The sequence below is a fragment of the Erythranthe guttata genome, chromosome 4 (genome assembly GCF_056151865.1).
Source record: "Erythranthe guttata isolate IM_541 chromosome 4, IM_541, whole genome shotgun sequence".
NCBI lineage: Eukaryota > Viridiplantae > Streptophyta > Magnoliopsida > Lamiales > Phrymaceae > Erythranthe > Erythranthe guttata.
This window is the reverse complement of record NC_142536.1, coordinates 5,667,584-5,690,293: the sequence shown is the minus strand read 5'-3', so window position 1 is coordinate 5,690,293 and position 22,710 is coordinate 5,667,584. Positions and strand designations below refer to the sequence as shown.

The following is a 22,710-nucleotide window of genomic DNA, read 5'->3' as shown; positions in this document are numbered from 1 at the left end:
ACCTCAACGTGTTTTTGAGCAATTCCCAAATAGCTTCCTTGAAAGCTTCGGTGACCGCCATGTATTCCGCCTCGGTAGTGGACAATGAAATGGTGGATTGAGAGTCAAACACTAACGAACGGGTTCACCGGCCATAGTGAACATATATCCAGTAGTCTGAGCCGGCTCAAGCCCATACGGGGCCCTAGGCAAATATTTTTTTTGGGGGCCCTTATATTAATTTTTTAATTTAAAATTAAATATTGTTTTTTTGGTATTTTCTTATTATTTGAAGTGAAATTATTAACATTATTATATCTTATGTTATATTTTCAACAATTTGGCTTTCATATAAATATTTTTGTTTAGTTTTATGAAAATATAAAATAAAATAAAAATTCAAATTTGGGGGCCCTAATTTATAATACACATAATTTAGGGGTCCCTATGAATATTACAGATAGTTTGGAGGCCCTAGACATACCCCTAAGTTGCCTATGCAATAGAGCCGGCCCTGTCAGTAGTGGATCGCCGTTTGTCTAAAGCATCTACATAGTCCGAATTCACATAACCGACACAAGTTTATCAAGCTCGAGATTTTATTTTCTTTTCAATTTAGACCAACATCAATGGTTCAACGAAGATATCGAAGTATCCACTTCACAACTTGCCAATGTCCTTTTCCCGGATCGTGCATGTACCGGCTAACCATACTAACCGCATGTGAAAGATCGGGCCTCATACAAACTATCGCATACATCAAAGCTCCGACAACGTTCACATAAAGGACATTTCTCATGTACACTACACCAAATTGAGGTTTTCCTAACACTACTATTTTTCAATTTCTAACGGATATTTCCGTTAGAAAATTATAACCGATAACATCCGTTAGAAATAACATTTATCCGTTACTATTAATAATAAGTCATTTATGTGTAATTTATATATTTTATAACGGATTTATCCGTTAGAAATATATAAATATTCCATTAGAGTTAATTATTATTGTAATAATTTATTTATGTTGAATATTTGTGCACATACATAAATAAAAAAAGGAGAAGTAAATTAATAATTAAATTTTACAATCATAATAACACATCAGATGTTCTAAACTATTCGGTGCCTTTGATGAAAAAGAGAACTTATTCTCTGCCTAATTTTTGACTCACTTGTTCGTCTCCGTAACCACCGACGCCGATGGATCCACAACCACTAGGCCCTCCATCGTTTCAGGTTATCACTCGATCTCGTTCTGCTCTCTCTCTCTCTCTCTCTCTCTCTCTCTCTCTCTCTCTCTCTCCCTCTTCTCCCGTTCTCTATCGTTTTCCCTTCACACTCTAATCATATGTTTGGATTTTGCTGAAAAGCCCTAGATTTGTTCTGATCTCAAAATTAAACTAATAACTTATACATATAGTTTTATTTGTAGAAATTTATTTCATGGTTTCTTTGATGGTTGATTTAAATTGGAATCTTGCAATTTGTTAGGTCTTTTTAAATTGGATTTAACCAATATTTGTAATTTTTTCCTCTTTTTATGTCTAACTTTAGTTGTCCAGGTGGTTAAGTTTTTGTTGATCGTTAATATAAGTCTTTTGTGTTCGATATTGTTGTGAACTTAGCAGTTTATGTTTCTTCTTAATTTTGCTTTTTGTTTCAAATTGGATATTCAAATAGATACTCTAGATAGAATTTTTTCCCAAACGTCATAGTATTATCTTTAACTTTTGAATATAATGAGTTTATCATAAAGTCGTACAGTAGCTTGAGTATTGCTATTTGATATTTTTGAATGGTATTGATCTCTTTATATAGCCATAATTTGCATGGATAAATTGTTCTTATATTTGTTTTAATAATGACTAATGAATAATATTTTTTCATATTGCATCTATGTTAATTTTCTTTAATCAACTTTAACCTCCATGTGATCTCATTTCGTTTTTGGCAATCTCAATTATTTCTCTTTCTTTTTGCATGACAAAATTGATAATATGAAGCAGTTTTTGATGATAATCATTTGTTCAATAATGCTAAACTTACTAATGATGTTGCGTGTCTATGATTCTTTTTTGATGATAATCATTTGTTCTATTTTTTTGTATTTGTGTTTATCTTGAATCTGTGATAGGATTATGTATTGTTTTTTGTAGAGAAAATTAGTATGTGTTGTTTCAGCATTTCATGTATTAGGGATATATTTTGGGGTTTCTTATAAAGAAGAAGTTTCACACGCTATAAAATAATTGATATCTCTTAATTGCAAAATTATTATCCTTGTCTACTTTCGAGGGAGTAAAATTTTCTTCTGTTGCTAGTTAAGAGATAATTATTCTTTGATGTAATTCTATCTTATAATTTTCAGTTCTAATGTTGTTTAATCATAATCATTGTAATATGTTCTCTATTTCAAGATATTCTTTAAATTGGGCATTTTCACAAATTATAAGCAACCAACTGTAGGTAATCAATCCTATTTGTTATTATTGTGCATTGTCCACCAAGTAGAAGCCATAGTAGTGAACTGGAGAACCAGGTTTTCTTTGATCTTGATGTTTGGCTAGTAATAAAAACTACACCTCAATTATTTATAATACTAGTCAACTGGTTTTCATAGTAGCTCTGTTTTTTCACAGGGTGGAGCTGAATTTGGAGAAAGAAAAGCTAAATTAACAGATGGGCTGAAGCAATCAGAATTATTGTTAAAACTTAAAAGGTATTATTCGTGAACTTTGTGTTTGATTTGGAAGCCAGAATATGAAAACATAGGTCATTTGAACACAAAAGAAAGAGTAACATATGTTCTGAAGCTAGAAATTTTTTTTTTACTGTACACATTTAAAGGTTGGGTTTAATGTAGTAAATGTATTTTTTTTATTGATCCCACTGTACTTGGAGATGTTGGTGAGAGATTCATATTAACTTTGATTCTTGATCCATGTACTTGGCAAAGTGGCACTTCTTGTTTTATAAGTATTGAATTATTTTCTCTCTTCATACTGTATATGTATGGTTATCCTATCTAGAGTTCCATATAGTTTTGAGACAATACTTATTGTGCAGATTGTAAATTAAAATTTACATTTATAGATTGACCTCATGTAGGAGAGGAAGACCTTCTGGCTGACTACCTTGATTTGCAATTTGGTGTGGAATTCTTGTCTGCTCTTCTACTTGCTGAAAGGGTAACCCTAAGTTGAATATTCAAGTTCATGTTCATGGTCAATTTGGTTTATTTTATGTTTTATGTGTGTGAATGATGCTTTGATTCGAGCATTTTCTTCTTTTTTCTTATGTTGTTCCTTAGGCCTTCTTTGTGACTGCTTCTCTTGTTTCTTCTTCTCTTGTGCTTGTAGTCTCAATTCGATGTACTGTTGCAACTCACTTCTCATTCTCAGGTTTGATTTCTTTTCTCCATTGTCTCTCTATTGAATTAAGAATTGTCCCACAAAAATATAAATTAAATAATCTTTTAGCAAATTTTCACTTCTCTCAGCAACAAGCATGAAGACGCAATCTCAAAGGGGCAATGAGTTCACATCCAGAAGAATTGAAGATATTTTATCACCCCTAATTTATTAGGGGTCAATTATTTCAGTAGGAAATTAATTTTTGATTATGGCATTTACATTTGCGTTATGGTGTTTGTTTCATAATGGTGAACAATACTTTGTATTGAACTTTTTTATGTTACGAAATTTTATTGTAATTTATGGGTATTGTGTGATGTATGATTTGCGTTCCATTATTTAAGAATGATTCATATTTATGACTTAATATATAAAATGGAAATATTAAATTATTGTTTTTTAATTTTTTTTTAACGTTTTAAAAAAAAATTCTAACTGTTATATCCGTTAGAAATTTAGCTAAGAGTGTTACAACAAAAACCATTAGAATGTAATTTCTAACGGACAATAACCGTTAGAAATTTTTATTTCTCACTACGGTATCTATATTTTTTCTAACGGATTCTAAAGTTTTTCTAACGGATATAACCGTTAGAAATTTTTGGCCATATATTTCTAACGCCATTTTTCTAACGGAATTCCGCCGTTAGAAATAATTATTCCAACAGAACATGACTGTTAGAAAATGTCCATTTTGGTGTAGTGGTATCTTCGTTCTTCAGAATTAGGGAATAAAGAAGCACTTAACTTGAAATGAGAAACGAACGGAGTACTTACGGGTTTAGTCGAACCATTGTTATCAAATCGTTGCAAACTTGTCCTCAAATATTGAGATTGCGATAACCGAACCGTACTCTTGCTTCAATCCCTTTTGATCTCCATTCCAAGTATTCGTCGAGCTTCGCCCAAGTCCTTCATTTCGAACTCCTTTCTGAGCTGGTCGTTCAATTTATCTATCTCCATCTTGCGCTTGGATGCAATTAGCATGTCATCCACATACAAGAGCAAATAAATGAAGGAACCATTTTAGATTTTCCGAAAGTACACACAATAATCAAATTGGTTGCGAGTATACTTGTGATTCACCTAGTTAAAACGTTTATACCATTGTCGAGGCGACTGTTTGAGGCCGTACAAGGATTTTTGAAGTTTGCAAGCCCAATTTTTTTTCTCTACAACTCGAAATCCATCGGGTTGAAACATGTAAATCTTCTCGTCCAAGTCTCCATGTAAAAAGGCCGTCTTGATGTCAAGATGGTAAAGCTCGAGATCCAATTGAGCTACCCATGCCAACATTCGAATAGACGAGTGCTTTCACAATGGGAGAAAAAAATCTTATTGTAGTCAATCCCTTCCTTTTGAGCCTACCGACTAGTCCTACCACCTAATTTATCCAACTTTGTGTGTCACGTTTCAATGCTTCGGACGTATATTCGTAGTCCATACCACTTCTTAATAACCAAACCTTATCAAACGCTTTATTTACACACAATACACACTCCTACACACACTAAATCACACGATCGATACACGATCTCACATCGACTTCTCAATTCGTTTTCCTCATCAATTTTACTCTTTCTTAAATTGTTTTCCCCAACTAACTTGAGCATCGGAGTTTCTCCCGGGTCTCAAGCCTCGGTATTTTAGGTGAACGGAGTAATTTTACGGCATCAAGGGGAAGGTGTTCGAGAAGAGTCAATGTTGGTGGCGGTTAAAATCGACCTCCATCAAATAGCATCGTCTGTGGAAAGTGGAGTCGAACTAAGGCGTTGAGTTGAGGGAAGTATTTTCATTAATATTAATATTTTAATTATATAAGTAGATTGAATTACTAGAAGAACATCGACTTTATTTTCTACCACCATGGAATTTTATGTTTATAATTATAACCTGCGAAATTGAACTATGTGGTTTGAGAAAATTTGAGGCATGCCCTAGTTTGTATACTTCAGCGTGACGATTGAATTGACGTGTGCCCTGTGACTCTTGTTTTTTAAGTTTGTATGTGGTTCTTGTTTCCTTGTATTATTTTTTAGGGCAAATTACGGCCAACTTCTTGAGATTTGACCAAATTACAAAAAACCCTCTCTTATTTGGGTAATTAGAGTCACCCGTCATTTTAAATATTTTTACATAAAATTTAGGGTAAATTACAACCACCCCCTGAGGTATGATCAAATTACGAAACCCCCCTCTTATTTGGATAATTACAACCACCCCCTCAACTCCTTAAAATTAGTGTAATCTTCGAAATTATATGGAATATTATCACTTTTGTACCCGTCTTATCCCATTCGAACTCTACATTTTGAAGCAAGATGATCATAATATGTGTTTTTTGGCTTGTATTTATCAGATTGTGGTGCATCAGAAACTGTATTTTTACACAAAACGAGTACAAACTAGAGCACATTTCACAAAATCTAGATGATTATGTTGAATTTGACAGGATAAAGGTGGAAGTGTAAGAAAAAAATCGTAGTTGAGGGGTAGATGTAATTATCCAAACAAGAGGGGTTTTTTGTAAATTGACCATACCTCAGGGAGGAATTTACCCTAAAATTTATGTAATTCGGTTATTTACTGAACCAAATCGTATATTCAGTTCGGTAAACAGTATGAAATGTTGTCGTACCGAAATTTCGGTTCGGTTTTACCGATTTAACATCCCTAAATTTCCCTCTGGAGGGATATTTTCGTAAGATAGTACATAGTTGAGGGGTAGCCGTAATTACCCAAACAGAAGGGAGTTTTCGTAATTTGACCATAACTTAGGGTGGTAGCGGTAACTTTTCCTATTTTTTATTTATTTTGTTTAAAAATATTGTAAGTATGCGTAAGTTTGCCTAGACAAAGTTCATAATTGTCTTTTATTTTGTAATCTCCCGATGTAGAATGGAACAAACCAACAATCTAAACTAACATACAAATTAAAATACATTTCATTAATAATCAAATTTGCCAATAAATTACCCGCAAGGGTGGCCTAGCGGTTGGAGCAAGAGAGCTTGGGTCAATTGACCCAAGTTCGAATCCCCTTGCCAACGGTCGCTAGGTCGAGCTTGTCACACATGGTTAGCCTAGTGTGGTTTACATCTCTCGTATGGTTTGCAAGCTATTATACGAGAGTGTAGGTTTACCCAGTGCACCTATATGGTTGGCTGCGGGTTCCTGCATTACCAAAAAAAAAAAAAAATTTGCCAATAAATTGGCACTTACAATACAATACATCATCAACCCTTTCAAACTACATACATCAACTTGATGACAATATTGTTAAGGCCAAACAAGAAAAAGAAAAAGAAAAGAGAAAAAAAAATAAAAAAAGAAGAAGAAGAAGAAAACCATTTGCACAAAGTAAAGGTTTTGTAATTAACTTCACAATATTAGTTATACATATAAAAGATGGTCACAAAAACTAATGGCCTTTATTACTGAAAAACCACAATAGATATCAACGGCTAAGATTGAATAGTGATGGGCTTCTCATTTTGAGATGGGATTGGAAGATGGCCTTTTTCCTGAAGGCTTTTCACCGTATCATACAAACACTGCTTCACTGATGTGAACTCCAAACCCAAGTCCTTGAGCTTTTGGTTGGAGAATTTGTATGGTTTCTTTCTTGGGTTCTTTTCATCCGAACACCTGCAATTACCGGCCCGAACGAAAAAATTATTTATTTAAGAACTCGAAAATTCGATTTCGATGTATCGGTATTTTCTACTTAAAAATTAGTAAAAATAACAAACGTTGAAATATATTGTATAATGTTACTGATAATGAGTTCGAGTCACCTCAAGAGACACAAAAAATGCCAATAACTATAAGGGTAAATTACGGAAACCCTCTGAACTTTGGCTAAATAACGAAAAACACCTCCACCTATTCGTAATTACTAGAAAAACTCTGAGGTTTGTTTCGTCTTACACGAACCCCCTTACAGTGTAACTTTTCACGATTTTTTTTTTTATTCCATGGAATAGATTTTACACAATTTCAGATATTTTCTTTTATTTCTCACCTATTTAACAGAAGTTATAATAGACTGTACACATTTTCTGTTAAAAAAACGATCAACAGTTAATCAGAGAGGGATTTTATTATTACGGATAGATGGGGGTATTTTTCGTTATTTATCCTAAGTTTGGATGGTTTCATAATTTACCCTAACTATAATAGTACTAAATCTTTAAACATGCCACCACAAGTGCAAAGCCAAATTATGATGTTGAATTTTTCACCCCCACCCCCACCCCCATCCCAAAAAAGGAAATTACAAAATGAAAGTATATATAGAAAAGATAGGATTAGCATGAAAGAAGAATTGTGTCAACCACTATGAAGAAAACATGGGTCCATTTTTTTGACAATGACTTGGTAGTAGGTAAAGACTCTTTAGAGAGCCCCACTAATAATATTGCTAACTTTTTTTTTCATTTTTTTATTTTTTCTTTATAAAAAAAATGAATTGCTTTAGTACTTTAGAAGATTTAGATAACCAATATGCATGTGTAATCTGACGTAGCATGACATCATCTAGCATTAATCTTTAAATAGATCCATCCACGTCAATATATAGACGTAACAAATCGTCCTCCACCACATAATTATCATGATTAATATTAATTGGAATATTAATCTTATGTATAGCTAGTCAAAAAAGGAACTTACTTGGTGGGAATAGGATATTCCGGGAAGAACTTGGAGAGAATCTCCACCACGTCGCCGCGGTGGAGGACGCTCTCGGCGCAGAGGAACCGCCCCGTTGCCGCCGGGTTCTCGAACAAGAGAATGTGGGCCGTGGCAACGTCCTCGACGTGGACGTAGGCTTGGACCGAGTTGACATAAGTCTTTGCCGAGCCGGTCAAGTACTTCAGTATGTGGAGAACACTAGCGTTGACTGTGGGCTGGAGCAATGGACCTAGCACCAACACAGGATTGAGCACCACTAAATCCACACCCAACTCCTTGGCTGAATCCCATGCTGCTTTCTCAGCTACAGCTTTCCCATAGCAATACCAATTCTTTTTTTTTTTTTTTTATATATAAAAACAAAAACAAACAAAAAAAATAATTTACTGTTAATTAATACAATCGGGACTAGTTAAATCCTATTAAATTATTGAACTAATAATTTAGTATTTTTACACCGAGTCGGGACTGGAAGAAATATTATTATTTAAGTGACATTATTAATATATCGAGATTCTACTATATGTATGTTGTTTTGGAGACTAATATATGCACGTGTGGCACGCATGTAATATCTGCAATTTAAAGACAAAATATATACTATATACATTAGAATAAAAATATTAAAACGTAATTATTGTAGATACATACACGTATGTGTTTTGGGAAAAAAAATAATATTAATTATTAATCGATATGGTAAGAATGATCCTCGTCACGCAAAATATGTGATGTATTATGTATATAATTATTGATGTTTACGTTATTATATAATGTTTGCACCTAACTTGATAGAAAAGGATATTGGAGTAAAATTAACTTATTTTGCTTAGTAAGTTATCTTTCTAATAATATGTTAATTTGCAAAATAAAGATTATAAGAAAAAAAAAATTATAGAGTAGTTTTTGTTATAAAAAAATATAAAAAAATAAAAATAAAAAAATAATAAAAAAAAAACTAATTTTAATAATGTATGATAAATACAAACCTTGGTAGCTTTACAGAAATCAAGGTCACTCCAGCAAGTCTCGTCCACAACTTTGTCAGGGTGTCTATTAGGGTCCATGTAAACTGCACCGATCGATGAAGTTAACACCACACGGCGGACCTTGGTCTCCGCCGCCGCGCGTATCACATTTTGCGCACCGTTCACCGCCGGCTCCACCATTTGTTCCTTCATGAATTAAACATACGAAAAAGATTAGGGGTCGTTGTCTAGGCATTATTGGCAAACATCTTTATTAAAAAGTTAGGTGCATCCTAATCGCATATGGTTCACGACAAGTGTCTTAATCGTCCAAATTGAAATGTGTTAAGAAAAATATTATCGTGACACAACAAAATCTACTATGTATATTTTTTTTTAATAATTGGGGACATCCTCTTATGATTATTTAATCTCATACCAAAAGGTACTCGGCACTCGGTTCGAGATCGTTAGATAAAAACTCGTTCGATGTTGCTTATTGACATAACAAACAAAATTTGGACACATATTTTTGTTTGATAAACTGCAAAGCATGGATTGAGACCGAGCTTGATTGGAAAAAGAAAATGATAAAATATGTAAAAATAAATTTGAGCAACTTGAGATAGATTTTAGTTCGACTCAATTAAAACTCGTTCAAGTTTGAGTTTATCTTCTTATAAAGCCACACTCAAATATAACTTTAAAATGTTGATAAAAAATCAAACAAATTAATTCGAAAACAGGTGCGTTCAACTCCATTCAATTCGTTTACACTATGCTTTTTAAGTTTCTTTATCATCTCCTACATATGATAAAAATTCAAACAAATTAACTCGAAAATATGCGCGTACAACTCGACTCGATTCGTTTACAATGTGCTTTCTAATTTTCTTTATCATCTCCTACATATGATCTTAGCTAGTAATTAGAGAAGGCAGCATTTGCATCCCCAACCATTTATCTCTAAATAAATGTAATTTCACCCCTTTCTAATTTTTTTAAAGAGAAAATAAAGGTTGAATAATTTTCCATTTTTTTGTAGATATATAAACAATTAATAAGGTTTTCTTTTTGCAAATTTAGAAGAAAATCCCAATTCAATTTCGTCAATAAATCCCCAAACACCTCTTCTTTTTTCTTTTTTTTATTTTTTTTTTGCAGTAACACACTCTTACGTCAAATACAAGCATGCCAGCCACCAACCACCGCCAACCACCACCACCACCACCACCACCGCGGAAACCACCGGAATTTTACAGCTCGATTTATATTCACAAAAATCTTCAATGCAATTATACAAACACTCAGGGGCAGAAAAAAAAAAACTTACCGGATCATCAGTGACGGGCGACGCCGTATGAAAAACGCCGTCGCAGCCGTTAATGGCGGCGCGTAAGCTCTCGTAATCGTTCAGATCAGCCTTGCACAGAATCAGCCTCTCTTCTGCTCCGTCAAGCTCTCTCAAATGCGAATTTTTCGGATCCTCTGCAAACCAGACGTAAAATTGAATAAATGCACAAAAAAAGGGGGCAAAATCCTATACGTATATATATATATACGTATTTTTAACCTGGATTTCTGACGGTGCCTCTGACGGTGTACCCCTTCTCGAGAAGTTGTTTCACCAGCCACGAAGCGATGAATCCACCGGCGCCGGTGACGCAGACGAGTTTTCCGGGGACCGACGGCATGGTGGCTGCCCGATTAGCACTGTGTGTTTCTGTGTGTGTGTGAGTGTGTGTGTATTTTGTTGTGAGAGAGAAGAAAGTGAGAATATTTGATGAGTAATAATGAATGAATTGAAACTTGCGCGGCAGTGCTGTATTTATAAATGAAAAATAAATTTTGCCACTTCACCTACCGCGTGTTAAAAAAATTAAAATTAAAATGGGAAAAATATTTTAGAGAGAGAAAATAAATTGGAGTTTAGGGATGAGTGAGAAAGAATCTATCGCCATTAAGGAAAAAATCAATGTTTTGAAAAGGGGTTTTGGGGCATATAGTATTTATTTCGTTTTGCAGAAACCTATCTTTGGAAAAATTTGGAGAAATGAAGATAAATATTTATTTATATTTCGAGAGGTACGAAAAATAAATATTGTTTCAGTCAAATCATGTCAAAGTCTTTATCTATATCGAGAAAAAAAAATATTGTTTGTCTACAATATTTAGTGTATTTCATTCGATGCAGTAAAAAATATACTTCTTTGGTTTCGAAAAATAGCAAATTTGATCGGGTAAGAATCCTCTATTGGCCACTCAATTTTTAGTAAAGAATAAAATGGGTTAGAGAGGTTGGCAAGTTTTAATCACTAGAAGTTAAATGAATTACATCAGTTTCACATCACTCTTAATTGGGATTTTGCGACTAATTAAAATTTTCAATAATTTTAGGCAATTAAGAAGTGATATTTTCTTTATTGAGTATTGAAATATGCTCTTTCTTAATTGTGTTGTTTTTTTCTTTAATTAAATCTAGTGGAAGAAGCATTTTTGGTCACTCAAATTTTAGTTATAAAAGAAGCAAAGCGATATAGGTTTAGTATTTGATAATATACTCGATGAATTTTACTGAATATAGATCTCATGAGCGATCTATATACACGATGCCACACCCTATGAGCTTCGTATGATGCTTTTTCGCAGTTAATTTATACACATAAAATGTAAAATGTGTGTAAAATGCATATTAATTTATACCCGTGTATGGTGGAATATAAATCGGTGAACTTCATCGAATGTAGTATAGAACAAATTAGATCTAACTCCACACATTTAGTAGTAATTATATTTTACACATATGTGCAAATCTATGGTGAGATATTACCGAATGTAATTCATTACTAAGTTTATCATAATAGATAGGTTGGCAAGTTTTAAAATGAATAATTATTTTAAATTTCACTCACAATTACGAACTTTTAGTTTTTTTTTTTTTTTTTTAACAAATTAAAGCAATTCACCACGTACATTAATATGAGTGGTTGTGTTGTATATAGGAGAAAATAAAATTGAGTAACCACAAATATTGGAGTTGGTGCGTTTAGCATTACGTGGGTGGAGTTGTTGGATATATATATATATATATATATATATATATATATATATATATATATATATATATACTGAAATGATTTGTGCAGGCACAAATTAAACATTCAGGCACATTTTTTACCATTTCTCAAAAAACAAAAGGTAAAAAACTCAAAAAACTCTCTCTACCCTTTCGATTTTCGTTCGCAAAGCCCGTGCAAATCGTCAACAGATCGGAGGTAATTTTTACGTTTTTACGATCCTCTTGTTATGTAGATTACGAATCCGAAAAAAAAACGAAAAAAAACGATACTTGGGAACGCTCGCGCGATTTCACGCGAGCGCATCCACTTCGCTCGCGTAAAATCGGGCGAGCGTTTCAATTTTAATTTTTTTTTTTTTTTTTTTTTTTTTTTTTTTTTTTATAAATTTATTGCTTAAAAAACCGGCTTTTAAGTTGCTCGCGTGGATTTACACGAGCGCATCCACTGCGCTCGTGTAAATCCACGCGAGCAACTTAATTTTAATTTTTTTTTTTTTTTTTTTAATAAATTTAATAAACTGCATTTATTCTGCTCACGCAAAAATGCACGAGCATTTCAACAGTGCTCGCCTGATTTCACACGAGCACTGTTGAAATGCTCGTGCATTTTTGCGCGAGCAGAACCAAGTAATTTTTTTTTTTTTTTTTTTTTTCGTTTCATTATTTAAATGTTTTTTTTTATTAAATGAAATATTAATAAAGTGTTTATTTAAAATGTAGAAAGGTAAATAGTTATGGTAAAAAGGTAAAAAACCATGGTAAAAAAGTGCCTGAATGTTTAATTTGGCCTGCGTATATCACTACCCATATATATATATATATATATATATATATATATATATATATATATATATATATATATATATATATATATATATAATTTATTTATTTTTTATATTCTTTTGTTGATAATAGAAGTGGAGTTGGTCTTTTAAATGGAATGAGTGGGATTATTGTATTTGATCTGATTTCATAATGTGTGTTCTATGTTTGGATCTTAGTTTGGGAGTAAAATTTTAGAAATTACATATCTACAACTTAGTTAGATATTTCATTTAGTGTAGCATAGTATAAGCGGCTTAGCTTAGAGAAATAACTTTAATGGATTTAATTATATAAACTAATTTATTGGTTGATATTCTATAATGAGTTTATTCATAACAAACTATATTTATAAAAAAAAGGAAATGCGTTTTTTACTTTTATAATATTGAAAATTTTATCCTACAGGCCACACCGAAACTACATAATTTTAATTTACATGTATGACATATTTTGTGCTAGGCAATACTAATTTGCAATTAATTTCTTTTTTGATAATTATAATTTGCAACTATTTAAGTGTATATAATATTAATTTACAATTAATATCTACACCTGGTCAAATACACCATACAGTTTTACACCATTGTTCTACATATAAGTTTATAACACCCACTCATGTGTATGTGTGTATAGTGAGTAGTTATTTTATATATATATATATATATATATATATATATATATATATATATATATATATATATATATATATATATATATATATATATATATATCCCTAAACAATTTAATTAAAAAATTAAAACAAGTTTTAAGTGTGCGAACATATTTCCCTAAACAATATACAATTCAATATAAAAGCATTTAATTCAGAAAAAAAAAATGAATGCAATTAAAAAATTGCATGATTCTCATTGATTTAGTAAACAAAATCGCTCAACTTTTTTATTTTTATAGGCAGTTCAATATTCATATATACAGATAAATATTGAGGCCCCTTCCCGCTTCGGCTTCAAATTCATTTTTTTATTATTTTTCTATAACCGCGTCTCGTTTGTCCACCCACCTGAACCGTTGTGTATACATAAAAATGCAAAATACAATCAACAAAAGGGAAAGCGTCAAACTGCAATCAAATAATGAATGAAATTTTCAACCCGCACGCATTTCCACGTTTTGGAAACCGAAGCTTCATGAAACTTGTTGGAAATGTTACGGAGATATTCAAAAGTTTCAGAGACGTTTATGATAAAATGAAAAAAGTGAAAAGGCGTTTCCACAAAAAAGAAAAAAAGAAAAAAAAAAAAACCCAAATCTCATTTCAAATATAAACTTGGAATATACGTTTAGAAAAACATTAAGGCTATGTTTGATAATATTAAGCGCTGAATGCTGAATGCTGAATACGCATCTGAATGACTAAGAGTTACGCCTGGATACTGAATGCTGAATCATTAAGCTCATTTGATAGCTGAAGTTCTGTCGTCTGAATAATATTATTTTACTTTTATATCCTTGGTCAAATACTGTAATATTTGTTAATGAGTAACATATATGTATAAATATAATTCCTTTAGTATGATTAAATCAATCAACAAATTATGAAATTTCGGCAGACATTAAACATCTCTATGTGTATTAAATATCAAGTATTTAACATTATAATAATATAAATACAAAATATAAAAGCCAAACAAATTTAAAAAGTAATCTCTAAGCAATTAAAGGTAGTAATAGTAATACTTATTAACTTAAAATATGAAAATATACTAAATTCACTAAAATTGACACAAATAAAATATATTCTAATTACCTTTTATTTTAATACATAATTAGATTGCATTAAGATAAAAAAGGATATAACTTATTTAAGGAGTAAAAAAGTTGGAAGTTGTGCAGTGGTGATTTTGTTAAAGAAGAAAAGTGGTAGTGTGTTGGGAATTGGGATATTACCTGAGGCTAATGTGGAAATATCTGAGTTTATTAAAGAATAATTATGTGCAAATTTGCTTCAGATGTAGCACTTGTTCGGTCAGCACCAACTTTTGGACTGAATAGTTAAGAGTATTTTGGAACCATTCAGTCATTAATATCAAACGCACTTAATATTTCAATTGCTTACCGATTCAGCAAATTAGTGATTAAGAGGCTCGTTAAGAGCAATCAAACAAGGCCTAAATCTTATTTCTCATTTTCGCTTCTAATGGTGTTCTTATATTTTTTTTAGATGCTAATTCCATACTAAAATAACATTATATGTGCCCCAGATGTAAATAATTAGGCTTGTAAATTACATATAATTTATAGGTACAAATATGTAATTGATAATAACTTTATAATATTTTTTTAGAAAGGCTGCGGCTATATGCAATACTCATTCCACTTGTGCAAGACCAAATTAAAGAAAGATTCCAAAAGATTCTATTTTATTAAGATGGAATGACAAGTATGCCCATAAATTAAATTGGCTTTTTTTTTTCTCATGTAAGACCAAATACATATAATGAGAAAAAAACAAAAATCGACACCAAGGTGTCGAAAAACTATACTACAAATCGACACTTAAGCGTCGAATTTCATAGGTAAAAATCGACATTGACATGTCGAATTTATAGCACAAATTCAAATGTCGAATTTTATACCTCAAAATCGACATCTAAATGTCGAATTTTATATCTCAAAATCGACATCTAAATGTCGATTTTTAGCTGTAAAATTCGACCTGTACATGTCGAATTCGTTTGCGCGGGATTTTTTTTGGAAAATCGATATTCTAGCTACAAAAACCCATAAATGCATACATTCTTGGGTTCTTCCATCGTAGAATCTTCTATTTTGATGTCTTCTGACTCCATACTTGCCATCTTTGTAAGATTTGTTGAGTTTTGATGATTTTGAATTTCTAGGTTTTGTGGGTTAATGGAGGAGGAAGGAGAAAGGTCTTGTGGGTTTTGGAAGATGGAGAAGATGAGAGTTGGTCTTGTGGTTGTGGTCTTGTGATAGGGTTTTTTGTGTTTTTGAATTTTTTGTCTTGCATATTTGGAATTTTTTATTTTTTTAATAAATAAGGGTATTATAGTATTTATACATTGAAAATTTTAATTTGGTCTTGTACAAGTGGAATTAGTCTTGCATATACCCGCAGCCTTTTAGAAATTATAAATATACCCCTATATTTTAAAAAATGGCACATTTCACACACGTTCCCGTATTCATTTTTTTTTTAAACGGAACTTTTCCATATCCATTTCCTCGTTCAACCGTGTCCGCGTTCTCGTTTCAGTGCTACATAGATTATGGACTATAGTGAATTGCCCCAAACATTAAACACCCCAATTAAATTACTACCTTACTTTATTCTCAAGTCATCTTTTTTATTTATTTTTTTTTTCTGTGAAACACTAAATGATATACTTTCTTCAATTGTGTGCCATCACAAAATACCTACTACAGTAATTATTAAGATAATCTTCTTCCTTTTTAATATATAATAAATAAATAAATAATTTCTATAGAGACCAGCTTCCTCTTCTCATCCAACTTGTCACAAAAATATTCCAACTAGAAGCAGCTAGAATATGCAACCATCAAAACTGACATCTCACAGTAAATAAATAATTAATAACCGTTCACACTAGTTTTATTTACTTGATTATTATTAATTTTTATTTATAGGGTCAAAATTTAGGTGCTTTTAGGTCAAAAGAAATTGACTATTTAAAAAGAATTCTGGAGGCCTCAACTACCTTATTTAGGTTTTCTTGGTCTTAAGAAAATGTAAATGAAATTATGCTGACTAATTCAACACCAGTTATTTTACAACGTTGATTCACAGTTCTTCAATTAATTAAAAGTGTTATTTTTTAGTGTAAATTACTAAAATCCCCCGAACTTAGATTAAATTATAAAAAAGACCACCACCTATCCATAAATACCGAAATACCCCCGACATTTGTTTCTATCTTATACCGAATTCCTTATGGTGTTATTGTTTATTGATTTTTTTTGTTTCCTTGGAATATTTCTCAAAGAACAATTTATAGTTGTTACATAAGTGGCATTTATTTATGCTACTTTTTAAAGGCAAAAATTACACTCAGGTGGCCTTTACACGGAATATTTATTCTTCCTAAATACAACATTCGTATTTTTTTAGTATTTCTATCACCTCTTTGTGGGTAATTTTTGTCTTCAAAAAGTAGCATAAAGAGAATGTCACTTCAGTAAGAGTAAGATCGGCATTTTTCAGAAAATATTCCCTGCAATAAAAAAGAATTCAGTGAAAAATAACACAATAGGAGGGTTGATGTAAGACCGAAACAAAACTTAGGCGGTTTTGATAATTACGAATAGGTGGAGATGTTTTTTGTAATTTAACCTAAGTTCAGGGGTTTTAGTAATTTACCCTATTTTTTCATAAAGATCATCTTATTAATTATTTATATCGTTCAAAGTGTAATAAATTAAAATTAATGGTAGAGTACCCACGTACCGATATAACATACTGAAAGTAACGGTATTCAATTAAAAGTTTTAAAATTGTTTATTGTGTTTTCATAAAGATCGTCTTATTATTAATTTACATCGTTCAAAGCGTAACTGTAGACATCAAAATTTTGAGATAAATTATTAATTAATAATCAAAATAAATCGGTTATTAATTTAGGTCTCAAATTAAAGTCCATAATATATTTGGGCTTTAAAATGTCTGGCCCACTATGCAAGTCGAGAAACCCTAACCCTAGCTTGTGCCTATAAAAGAAGATCTTTGGTGCATCTAAAAAAGAAGACTCACACAGACACATATCGGGCTCTCAAGCTCACGTCTCGAGCCTCCGCCTCGAATTCATAACATATTTGAATTCGTGGTATTCGTGATAGGAAATCATATATATTCGATTCCTCGAATTCATAACATATTTAAATTCGAGATGTTCGTGATAGGAAATCATATGTTTGATTCAAGAACAAGCTTTTAAGCCCCAAAACTAGAATAGGGGAGAAGAATCAGGGGAATTACGGAGATTGTAATCCACATCGTTTTGATTAATAAATTATTTGTTCCCTATTTTCTTGTCTTGTATTTTTATTATATTTTGCAGACTCGAAAAATTTGTGGTTTAAAAATTTATTTGTAGACGCATAAAATTAATTAATTGGTTAATTAAATTAGCCAATTAAATTGTGTCTAAATTAAATTATAATTTATCCTACAAAATAAGTTATGGAGATAATGATCAATTAATTATTGGCCAATAGGATTATTTCTTCTCTTCCAAGTTATAAGAGATAAATATCAATTTAAAGAGAGCCAATCAAATCGCGCCACGTCATCAAGTAGACTTTAAGTAGGACTCTTATTCCACCACTATAAATAGGGACCCTCCCTACACAATTCAAAAGAGAACTCAAGAAGAAAAACCGTAGGAGAAAATTCTCTCTACAATATTCAAGTCGTTCTTCATCAAATTCAAGGCGTTCTTCATCAAATCGAGGGCGTTCTTCAACAAATCAAGATCGAAGGAAGATTGAAGGGTCAAATCCATCAAGAACTCCAAGATCTTCAAGTCAAAACCCGTCAAAGTTCAGCGTTTCGATCCGAGATTCAAGTCGCAAGACCCTCGGAAGACGTTATTCAAATCCAAATCAAATCCGGAGAAGATCAAGTCAACGACCCGTCTCCGAAATTCAAAGTCAAACACATATTGTTCTTGAGAGAATAATCAGAGGATTAAATTAGAGTTTGTAACCCGCAATATTTATTTTTAATTCAATAAAATTATCTTTGTGCAAGTTTTTCTTGTTTGTCTAAATTGCAGATAAGAATTTGTTGCTACAAATTTTGGCACGCCCAGTGGGACATCTCTACCTCTCATCTCTTCTCTCTCTCGAAGATCCTCGAAGTGTTGCAGTGACTGCTCTACGTTCGCAATGAAGTCCGCTACTTCGGATTCATCAAGTGTGGGCTTAGTTACAAGGACTATGGCTAAGAAGCTGCAAGCATCCTCCGAGACTAGCTCGACGCCCCAAAACATTCAGAAAGGCTTACCATCTCTTGTCAATACAAGCGCAGACGTGAAAGGTTCAAAACGAGAGATTTCACAGCCCACGCCTCGTTCAACATCAAGCTACTCAGAGGTGGCATCCGTCATGACAACAAACGCTACAACCATGGAAGAGCAAATTGCAAGTTTAACAAAGGCCATTGAGGGACTCGCCAAGCATGTTCAACAACGAGATTCTCAAATTGTCAAGTTGATCAACAAGATGGACAAAGCCGATGCTAGTCAAGCTGTGGAGAATCAGATAGAGGCTCAAGACGAAGTCGAGACATCCACAAAACAACAGCCAGTTGAAAATGAGAAGGCTCCACCTCAAGAACTTTAAGTTTCTCCCGAAGGGCTGATTCATGTAGATCAAGTGATGACGCTGATCAGTAGAACAATCAAAGACAAGTTGGAAGGAAGCTCGAAGTCGCCATCAACCTATGTCAAGCCATACACGCAAAGGATCGATGATCTAAAGATGCCAATGGGCTATATACCTCCAAAGTTTCAACAATTTGACGGCAAAGGCAACCCTAAGCAACATGTGGCACACTTCGTGGAGACTTGCAATGATGCCGGCACGTATGGAGATCACCTCGTCAAGCAATTCGTCCGATCGCTCAAAGACAATGCGTTTGATTGGTACATTGATTTGGGGGCAAACTCCATCGATAGTTGGAAGCATTTAGAGGAAGAATTTCTCAACCGCTTTTACAGCACTCGAAGAACAGTCAGCATGATTGAGCTCACCAATTCCCGCCAGTGGATGAAGGAACCTGTCATCGACTACATCAACCGTTGGAGAAATTTGAGTCTTAATTGCAAGGATCGACTGTCTGAGACATCAACTATTGAACTGTGCATCCAAGGAATGCAATGGGGACTCCGATATATCATTCAAGTAATTCAACCTAAAAGTTTTGAAGAGTTGGCCACTCGAGCACATGATATGGAGTTGAGCATACTTGCAAATCAAATTGAAGAATCACCATTCCAAAAGCCGTACCAGCTCAATGAAGAACATGTTGAAGAAGAACAAGAAGATCATGAGGATGGGGGCAAGTGTTTTGAAGAAACAACACCCTATGCAATATGACAAGTCAAATAAAATCAAGTACTCCTTGACACGAGTTTAAAAGGTCTACATGTCCAAGTCAAGTGAACACTCCTTGACACGAGTTTAAAAGGTCTACATGTCCAAACGAAACACTCATTGACACGAGTTTAAAAGGTCTACATATCCAAATAAAATCAAGCACTCCTTGACACGAGTTTAAAAGGTCTATACATCCAAATCAAATGAAGCACTCATTGACACGAGTTTAAAAGGTCTATACATCCAAATCAAATGAAGTACTCCTTAACACGAGTTTAAAAAGTCTACATGTCCATATCAAATGAAGCACTCCTTGACACGAGTTTAAAAGGTCTACATGTCCAAATCAAACGAAGTACTCCTTGACACGATTTTAAAAGGTCTACATGTCCAAACGAAACACTCCTTGACACGAGTTTAAAATGTCTACATATCCAAATCAAATAAAGCACTCCTTGACACGAGTTTAAAAGGTCTACAAGTCCAAGTCAAGTGAAACACTCATTGACACGAGTTTAAAAGGTCTACGAGCACATATCAAATTCAAGTTCACATGAAGCACTCCTTGACACAAGTTTAAAAGGTCTACATGTCCAAACGAAATACTCCTTGAAACGAGTTTAAAAGGTCTACATGTCCAAATCAAATGAAGTACTCCTTGACACGAGTTTAAAAGGTCTACATGTCCAAATCAAGTGAAGCCCTCCTTGACACGAGTTTAAAATGTCTACAAGTTAAAATCAAATCAAGGCTCCTTGATACGAGCATAAACTATCTACATATCCAAGTCAAATCAAGGCTCCTTGATACGAGCATAAACTATCTATATATCCAAATCAAATCAAGGCTCCTTGATACGAGCATAAACTATCTACATATCCAAGTCAAGTCAAGGCTCCTCGATACGAGCATAAACTATCTATATATCCAAATCAAGTCAAAGCTCATTGATACGAGCATAAACTATCTACATATCAAAATCAAGTCAAGGCTCCTTGATAAGAGCATAAACTATCTACATATTCAAATCAAGTCAAGGCTCCTTGATACGAGCATAAAATATCTACATATCCAAATCAAGTCAAGGCTCCTTGATACGAGCGTAAACTATCTACAAATTCAAGTCAAATGCTCATTCAGCATGAGTTTAAACAACATATATTTCTCCTTGTCCACATGAGTGTAAACTGTGCATGACATCCCTCAAAAGGATATATTTTGAACTACGTTATGACTTGATTCCTTTATAGGGTACGTAGGCAACTTAGAATCTCTCTAAGTCCAGTCATGATTTCAAAAGATATATGTGCTTTGCTAGATCAAGCTGCAATCGAAGTTGAGCAATTATCGAGACTCATCCACTCCAAGATGCATTCTCCGTGAATAAGTCTCGAGGGGGCATTTGTAGACTCATAAAATTAATTAATTGGTTAATTAAATTAGCCAATTAAATTGTGTCTAAATTAAATTATAATTTATCCTACAAAATAAGTTATGGAGATAATGATCAATTAATTATTGGCCAATAGGATTATTTCTTCTCTTCCAAGTTATAAGAGATAAATATCAATTTAAAGAGAGCCAATCAAATCGCGCCACGTCATCAAGTAGACTTTAAGTAGGACTCTTATTCCACCACTATAAATAGGGACCCTCCCTACACAATTCAAAAGAGAACTCAAGAAGAAAAACCGTAGGAGAAAATTCTCTCTACAATATTCAAGTCGTTCTTCATCAAATTCAAGGCGTTCTTCATCAAATCGAGGGCGTTCTTCAACAAATCAAGATCGAAGGAAGATTGAAGGGTCAAATCCATCAAGAACTCCAAGATCTTCAAGTCAAAACCCGTCAAAGTTCAGCGTTTCGATCCGAGATTCAAGTCGCAAGACCCTCGGAAGACGTTATTCAAATCCAAATCAAATCCGGAGAAGATCAAGTCAACGACCCGTCTACGAAATTCAAAGTCAAACACATATTGTTCTTGAGAGAATAATCAAAAGAGAACTCAAGAAGAAAAACCGTAGGAGAAAATTCTCTCTACAATATTCAAGTCGTTCTTCATCAAATTCAAGGCGTTCTTCGTCAAATCGAGGGCGTTCTTCAACAAATCAAGATCGAAGGAAGATTGAAGGGTCAAATCCATCAAGAACTTTAAGATCTTCAAGTCAAAACCTGTCAAAGTTCAGCGTTTTGATCCGAGATTCAAGTCGCAAGACCCTCGGAAGACGTTATTCAAATCCAAATCAAATCCGGAGAAGATCAAGTCAACGACCCGTCTCCGAAATTCAAAGTCAAACACATATTGTTCTTGAGAGAATAATCAGAGGATTAAATTAGAGTTTGTAACCCGCAATATTTATTTTTAATTCAATAAAATTATCTTTGTGCAAGTTTTTCTTGTTTGTCTAAATTGCAGATAAGAATTTGTTGCTACAGTAACAAATTAAAATTAATGGTAAAATACCACATACCGATATAATATACCGAAAGTAACGATAGACCGCAATTGCTGGTACGGTAACAATATAAAATTTTCAATACTATACGAATTCAGTAGGTACACAGCATTGACCAACTATCAGGTAATAGTAGATGAATATGAAGCATAATGTTAAAAGCATTTCAAGGGGTCTTAATAGGGCCAACAATT

General features: G+C 33.0%; 1 protein-coding gene, 1 long non-coding RNA gene and 1 pseudogene across 3 annotated transcripts; 2 read left to right on the top strand and 1 right to left on the bottom strand.

Moving 5' to 3' along the window:
* The first annotated feature begins 1,034 nt into the window (after nucleotides 1-1,034).
* On the top strand, nucleotides 1,035-3,733 carry LOC148770987 (uncharacterized). 2 transcript variants are annotated; one of them, XR_016031005.1, is made up of 4 exons: nucleotides 1,035-1,218; nucleotides 2,622-2,701; nucleotides 3,076-3,383; nucleotides 3,482-3,733. It is a non-coding gene; the product is annotated as an uncharacterized LOC148770987 (long non-coding RNA). The 2 variants fall into 2 exon arrangements; XR_016031004.1 differs by having other exon boundaries at nucleotides 1,040-1,218; nucleotides 3,091-3,383.
* A 3,012-nt stretch (nucleotides 3,734-6,745) lies between these two features.
* CCR2 (cinnamoyl coa reductase) lies at nucleotides 6,746-10,871 on the bottom strand. The gene is made up of 5 exons (XM_088816689.1): nucleotides 10,632-10,871; nucleotides 10,392-10,546; nucleotides 9,080-9,265; nucleotides 8,070-8,422; nucleotides 6,746-7,043 (listed from the first exon to the last, which is right to left on the bottom strand). Exons 1-5 carry the CDS (start codon nucleotides 10,750-10,752, stop codon nucleotides 6,860-6,862), a joined length of 999 nt encoding a protein of 332 aa, XP_088672815.1. The 5' UTR covers nucleotides 10,753-10,871; the 3' UTR covers nucleotides 6,746-6,859.
* Nucleotides 10,872-18,333: 7,462 nt separating this feature from the next.
* Nucleotides 18,334-20,060, top strand: LOC105972229 (uncharacterized; annotated as a pseudogene).
* Nucleotides 20,061-22,710: the final 2,650 nt, after the last annotated feature.